Here is a 7,544-nt window from a genome sequence, read left to right as displayed (position 1 = left end):
ATAGGTTCCAAAATCTCAGATCCATGTTTCTGAAAGGATTTTAAGAGATCCCTTTGGGTAAATCTTTGTTTGATATGTTAAAATCCAGGATCCTGAGTAAAAAGAAAGTACCGGTTGTTGTTTCTTTGAATTTGCTTCATTAATAGGCTCGCGATTCGACTTTGACCGTTATGGATTGGTACCAAAATCGAGTCCTAGGCAAGCGGACCTAATTGATCTCTCTTGATTTGTAATTCAATACACAAATCAAATGGTTCCGTCAGGTTAGCTATATATTGTGTCGTGTCAACTATTTTCACATAAGGTGGTGAGATAATATCTTTAGCGGTTACGTATCTAGGCCCCCTGACGCAGATGGATGCGTCTATAACTCCATACAGATTACTTCTCAATATAATTTCTTTCAAATTTAGTAAAATTTCATGTACTAATCCCTCAATACCTACTATCGTAGAATATTCATGTGCTACTCCGAAATTTAGACAGAAATGGAATCGTTATGCTGGGATCTTGGGTTCACTTTTGGGCATGCTACGTTTGCTTTGCTCTTCTTTTTTGGACACATTTGGCATGGTGCTAGAACCTTGTTCAGAGATGTTTTTCCTGGTATTGATCCAGATTTGGATGCTCAAGTGGAATTTGGAACATTTCAAAAACTTGGGGATCCAACTACAAGGAGACAAGTAGTCTGATACAACATTATCTTTATTATGTGCTAGATATAGTCTCTTGTTATTATTTATCCTCTAATTTGATCTTTAAAAGCTTTATCAGAAAAAAGAATACCTCTAAAAGGGTGTGCTCCAAGAGCATCATTCTCCATTAATTTTCATATTAACCAACATTGCCTAAGAAAGAGGGGAAAAAATCACATTGTAAACCCATTAATTAAAAATAGTTTGGGGCTACCTACCATGCTTTTCTCGAGGTACAATCCATATAAAAATGTTTGTTACTTTATGATTTGTGGTGTTTATTTTTGCTACATTTTCATATTCCAATTTTTTCCTTATAGATCAAAAGAAACATTTACTCCACTACACCTCAAGTCTCTCATGTATGCATTTTGCTATATATTTGTGAATATTAATTTTTCAGAATTAGAATTGGAGAAAGTCTGACTGGAATCATTGGTATTCAATCTCCAGTGACTTGGCCAACTGAATCAGTTACCAGTCTCCTGTAAATATTAACCTAGAACATATAGACTGTTATTTCCTATTTGACTACTTATGTGCACTACTTTATTGCTTCCTGAACCAGAGTCGTTAATTCTCACACAAAATTTTTTATATTACCCCATAGAGTTTTCTCCACATTACTGGAATGCAACATGGCACGAGAATAATGTTTGCACTTATGCTCCTGTGCCGTATGACATCCCAATGGTGCAAAAGAAAGTTATTGATACTAGGAGTGGCTGATAGCATTACTCGAATGGAATGGGTGAGAGACATTGCTCCTTGCTTTACATCAATAGTTTAGGAATTACATCAATATGCATTCCTGTTGTTGGATCCACTTTACCACAGCATACCAGATACAAGAGATACTGATTCCAAAGGGGGAAAAATTTGAAGAGAAAAAAGAATTACAAAGAAAAACTGGACGCAGTTCTTATCATCAAAAGACAATTGGCAAAGCAATTTTACATCAACCAGCCTCATGTATCACAACCTAAATAGCAATTCCTATGCCTTATAAACTAACCACAACCAAGGCCCTCTAGGCTGGTATATTCTACCTTTCCCATGGAGAGAGGAGGCTCCAATATACGGACACAACTAGTCCTTGAGATCAGAGGACCGGGGCGATGGCTCAACGCCCGCAGGCAAGTCGCGGAGCGAGGCAATCATACGTCGCAAGCTCAGCGATCGAGTGGATTGGAAGCTAAAGGATCTCATCTTTGTGTTGGAGAAGACATTGGAAGAGCTGGCCAGAATAAGGTAGACGAGAACTTGGACTAGAATGAACAGGCCTACCTTCACCAAATAGTCACTCCATTCTTCAAAGGCCATGGCTGTACTTGAATGGAATACTGTGAAATGAGTAGAAGAAGAAGAAGTAGGAGGAGAAAATGGTGTGTGTTATGGGATAACAGTTGGAAGGGAGGGCCTTCTTATACAGAAGACTAGTTATCACTGTTTCCATCCGCCGGTTTGACTGTCACCATATGAAGAAACTTCTTCATGAGCTTCTCATGCTTTATTCAAGTGACTAGAATATTAACTCTTGTCGACAGTTCATAGTTTGACACGCAATCAAATCTTTAATTGACCTCTAAAACAATCTAATAGGATTGCAGCTATCAAATATATTTCCACCTTAAAGATGGGAGAAGGTCTTCAAATCATTTTCCAACGCTTTGATCCATTTCTCCATTGCTCTCGACCTCTGATCTAAGATGGCTATAGAAATGTGATGGACCATCTCTCTGACTCATGACATCTAAGAGAAGTTTTAGTTTAAGTTTGAAGCTAGCAAAAGTGGACCAAACGAAACTGCTTATGGGCAAATCTTTGATTTGTGTAGGCCGACCAAATCCCAAGATAGCCAATATCCTGAGTTTGTTTTGGTGACTTTTGTTTTGAGCGCTGTCTTTCTTTGACCGATGACCTGGCATTTGACGCGTTTGACACCGACGGATAAGTACTTGTCCCTTCGCCGATACGGCACGAGAAAAATAACCATGTGCGTGTTCCTTTTATTGCGATCTTTTTTCCAGAAGGTTGGATTCCATTTGGCTCGTGGTACTGCTCTTTAAACAATAACATGAGACCCACAAAAGCGAAAAAGAGAGAGATTCTTGAACATGCCATCCTCGCATTTTCTGATTCTATACAAATGTTATAATGCAAGTGGCTTATCACATTCCATGCACCTAGGGATGTCAACAAGAACGGAAATCCATATATTTTATCTATTTTTGAATAGAATCAAATATTTTAGTAGAAATTAAATGGGATGGTTTCAAAAATGATTTTAAAAAATAAAAATATTTAATTTCGACAGTGAATTTTTCGATTCAAATCTAATCTGAAACCGAAGTTGATACCAAAATCGAACGTACCCTATTTAATACCCTTAGCTTTCTTTGTATTTAGTATAGATTCTTCTACCACCATATTATATTATCATCGATCATTACATGATGATAGTAGTGCAGATGACTGTTATATTGATGAGGTAATCTATAGAATATTTCTTGATATTAATAAAATTGAAGACTTTGAATAATTAGTTATAAATTAAATTATAAATTATCTTATTAATTGAGCATATTTTTTGTATTTTTTATTTTTTATTAGGCATAATATGTTCGTGGACTGGTGAAGGCAAAATGGAGGATTGGATTGTTCATCAAAATTCGCTTATATTGAAAAATTTCTTTTGATGTAGTTGGACTTATTTTTAACTTGAATTATTGTGTTTGTTGAAAGGTTGTATTATTATATTTATATTATTAAATTTGTTGAATAGTTGTTTTAATATTTTTGGATATATTTTTTAAGTTGAGTTAATTTGGCCTTTATATGTGAAAATTCTGAAATGAATAAGAAAAGTTGACGGTTTTTAATTTTTTGATTTTGATTTCAATTTTGTGATATTTTTTTGCGGCAGTTATGATTTTTAATTTCAAAAATCATTCACTTTCGGTTTCGGTTTCCGAGAGCAGTGATAGATCTTGGGTTTGGTTTCAGTTTTTCACTAACTATATTGAATCCATCCCATTGATATCCCTGCATGCACCTGCCTATTTTAAAAGGAACAAGTGCTTAAGAAACGGTTGCCATTGCATCAATAGATACACTATTATATGGCACTGTAGGATGCACCTAATTGATATTTGATGGAAAGTTGCAAACCCTCATTTAATAAATGGTTATCATATGCTTAGCAAGAAAAAGATAAAAGGATTCCGATATGATATATGGACCAATATAATGCAAATGCTATACTATGTATCTACACTCAAATGTGACAAAGTTCAAATGGAGAAAGCAGCTTAAGTACATCTGCCACACATTACTCAGGCAGGTGGAATGGATGTGAAGGAATCAAGATCCTAGAGTGCAAAAAAGATGGTATATTTGTAATCAAAACTCAGAAGTCACTCAAGCACGTGGAATGAGCGTGAGGGATTCACAGTTCCAAGTCCTCATATGAGACATCAGTTTCGATCATGTAACACTACACGAGAATTTGCCCATAGCCCAGTAAAGCTTGGACATGTCAACAATCTCAGTCATCACTACCCACACGCTTATTTATCTCACTCGAAAAAGGCTGAAGTTATCTTACTTATCAAAAAATCCATCTATCTTACTAATATATCACAAACAGGATATGGAAACCGGATTCACAAGTGATGCCCTGGTCTTAAATATTCAGTGCTGAAAGAGCCCGTTATGAAATAGTAATAAAGTAGAAGAATATTCACAGTTGTTTTATGGTCTGGCCCTAATAATTCATGATAAAATGACAAAAGAAAGGCCAATAAATCTCAGCTAAAATATTAGTATTTTATCAGCTGATGCCTCGCGACGGTAAGATCTGATATCTTTATTCTATTATTCTTCTACATGTGCTTATGAACTCCGTGCAAGAAGAAACGCCAAAGTCATCAGCAACGAATATCACCGACAAAAACCAATCCACTAATGCATCGCATGTCACTGACAGCCTGTTCTGATTAGTTGAATTGGAGACAATATAACCAGCAAACTTTAGTTTAGATATCGTACTGCACACTTTAAAAAATCGGAGAAGCAGGTTATCAGGGAGTCCTTGGCATGAGGAAGCAGGAGAGGCTATGGAGTTATTTGGGTATTCCTGTTACGAAGAGGAGACTGGGGCTCTCGGAGTACCCCAACATAGTGCAGCGCATCTAGGAGCGGTTGGAGGGCTGGAGAGCGGCCTCGTTATCCATGATGAGTAGGCTAATGCTGGTAAGGTCGGTCCTGAGCTCCATACCGGTATATCATGTCCAACACAATCGTCCTGAAGAATGTGTTAATGAGGATTGAACGGCTTCTTCAATACTGCATGTGGGGCTCTTATGGCGGCGGTCATGGGATGCATCTATTGGCATGGGAGACAATCTGCTAGCTGACTCTCGAGAGAGGGTTGAATGTCCAGCCTCTTCTTATAAGGAGAGAAGCGTTGATTGCTCGGCATGCCGTAAGACTGGTACTTGAGCCACGTGCTTCTAGAGTCAGGTGATGACTGCCTGCTATAGACCGATGACGACAGGTGAGGCAGCTCAGAGTGGCCGGAGATGCTCCTTCCTCTGGCAGGAGATCTGTAGGTATGTGCCACTGTCTTGGCTAACACCAGATGGCTGATCGGCGATGAGTGCAGTGTGTATGTAGTAGACCCTTCGGTGGATACTCTTCCGATAAGACTCTGGCCGACTATGGTGAACGTTGAGGTCGTGAGCGTACTTCGAGTTTGCGATCTTCAACACCCTTAGAGGTGGAGTGGGACACTAGCCGAATCGCTATCTATTTAGGAAGCACCTCGCAGAGAGAGTCCGATTGCTGCCAGCTTCGAAGAGTGCTAGTCCGGATGTGAGGGTTTGGTGTATGTCTTGCATCCCCAGAGTCACAGTGAGACATTTATGGTCTCCTTCAGAGTGAGCAGCATTCGAGGTAGGACTATGCTTGGATCTGAAGGTTTGATCTTCACCCTGAGGGTTGCCATGTTCCTCTGAAAGGTGGTTTGGGGCCGATTGCCAACGAGATCGGTGCTAAGCGGGTGGAGAGTGGGCATCCAACATTAGTGCCCAGGGTGCCAGGTGGAGGAGACCGTAGACCACGCTCTATTTTAGTGCAAGCAAACTAGGAGGGTCTGGAGGCTCATCAACATCCCGTCGGACGCTCAGTGCCAGTCGGGCTCCTTCACTCAGGCACTCAGACGGTGGGCCACCACCCCTCACACTCGATATGTGGCCACTGTGGCGACTTATACTGCTTACCATATCGGGCTGGCCAAGAATGCCTGAATTTTTGGAGAGAGCAGCCCTACACCTAGGTTCATCGTGGAGCGAGCCTAGATACATGCATGTACCCATGCAAGTCAGTCAGACAGGCCTTAGATTTCTCAAGACATATGGAGCTCTACATCTGCTCTTATAGCGCCACGGACGGTATTTTTCATTTGGAAAACCCCACTCCTGAGCTTTCTGAAGGTCAACTTCGACGGATGTGTGCTAGAAGGTGGCAAGAGGGATGGTGCAAGTTTCATCATCCGAGGCCCAGACTCCAAGATGGTTGTTGCTGGTGGATGCCAAATCTTTGACATAGCTATTCTACGGGCTGAGCTGAGGGCAGCTTGGGCTAGTCTGTGCTAAGTCCAGTGTGCTATGCAAGCCAGCGCAGTCCCGCTCGAGGGTAACTTGGCTACGGTAATCGGCTAGATACAGGAGGCACTGACGGCATGAGTATCCGCCACTCTTTACTCTGCAATATTCGAGCTATAGTATGTGAAAACATCGCCTTCCAAGTTAAGCATGTTTACAAAAAAGCCAATAGAGCTATAGATTAGATAGCCTTGTGGCTGACTACTCTAGAGGAGCCCTTTGGGTTGGTGAAAGGGCAATGCGTCTTGTATGAGAGTCCTCAGAAAAGAAAGTCAGTGGAAGGACAGGGGGCTAGTTGTCTAGAACACTCCGAGACTTGTTATCTCTTAACTTTTTTGGATGCATTTACATTAAAAGCGTATGAATCATCTATTGTAGCAAGCAAGCAAGCAAAACAAAAAAAAAGAAAAAGGAAAAAAAAAGAAACGAAGAAGAAGAAGAAGAATGGTACCAAAATTTTGAAAGGCATTAACCCTCCTTCCAGAATGTCGTTTCTTAGTAACTTGGTTCCGCAAGTCTAAAGAGACTTGGATTTCAACCTACGTGGAGAAAAAAAATATAAATCAAATAAAATAAAATAATAAATGAAGATATAAAAATGGAGGCAGCAGGAGAGGAGAGAAGAAAAAATAATCACTTGTTTTCATTAGGAAGAGAAGACAAAATTAAGCTACATTCCCTTATTTCATTAAATTTATTAAGGGGATAAGAAAAGGGAATTAAAGTCTTATATTTGGCTAGTCTAAGTGAGGCAAATGGAGAGTAGTGCCCCGTATCCCAACCCTCTATTGTACTCTCTTAAGAAGCTCCCCTTCCCATTTTTCTCTTTTCTTTTACCTGATGTCCAATGTTCTCCTCTTCCTTCTTTTCCCTTGTTTCAATCTCTTCAAAAGTTCCTCTTCCTATTAAACTTCTTTCTTTTCCCTCTTGTCCAAGGTTCTCCTCTACCTTCTTCTTTTCCCTTGTTTGGAAGTGATCTTCTCTCCTTTCTCCTTTATTTTCTGTCCGCTTAATATATCCAAGCAGACATAAGAAAGGGTAGATTCTCATACTGAGATGAGGTATGTCTTGCCCACAGATCAAACCAGGAGCCTTTATTGCACTCTTCAATGGCTCTTACCATCTTCTCACTAAGTGCATCAAGCAAAGTTGTAATTCATGCTGGTAAACTACTGCAAACAAA

The 7,544-nt window shown here is 39.8% G+C and overlaps 1 protein-coding gene across 1 annotated transcript; it reads right to left on the bottom strand.

Annotated features, from left to right (window-relative positions):
• Nucleotides 1–1,401: 1,401 nt before the first annotated feature.
• Nucleotides 1,402–2,105, bottom strand: LOC120111668 (uncharacterized). Its single transcript, XM_039129421.3, has one exon. It carries the CDS (start codon nt 2,016–2,018, stop codon nt 1,785–1,787), a length of 234 nt encoding a protein of 77 aa, XP_038985349.1. The 5' UTR covers nt 2,019–2,105; the 3' UTR covers nt 1,402–1,784.
• Nucleotides 2,106–7,544: the final 5,439 nt, after the last annotated feature.

The sequence above is a fragment of the Phoenix dactylifera genome, chromosome 5, assembly GCF_051530095.1.
Source record: "Phoenix dactylifera cultivar Ajwa chromosome 5, Ajwa_hap1_PhDact_Kaust_v1.1, whole genome shotgun sequence".
Lineage (NCBI taxonomy): Eukaryota > Viridiplantae > Streptophyta > Magnoliopsida > Arecales > Arecaceae > Phoenix > Phoenix dactylifera.
Note: the sequence above shows the minus strand (reverse complement) of the source record. Positions and strands in the feature narration are given on the sequence as shown.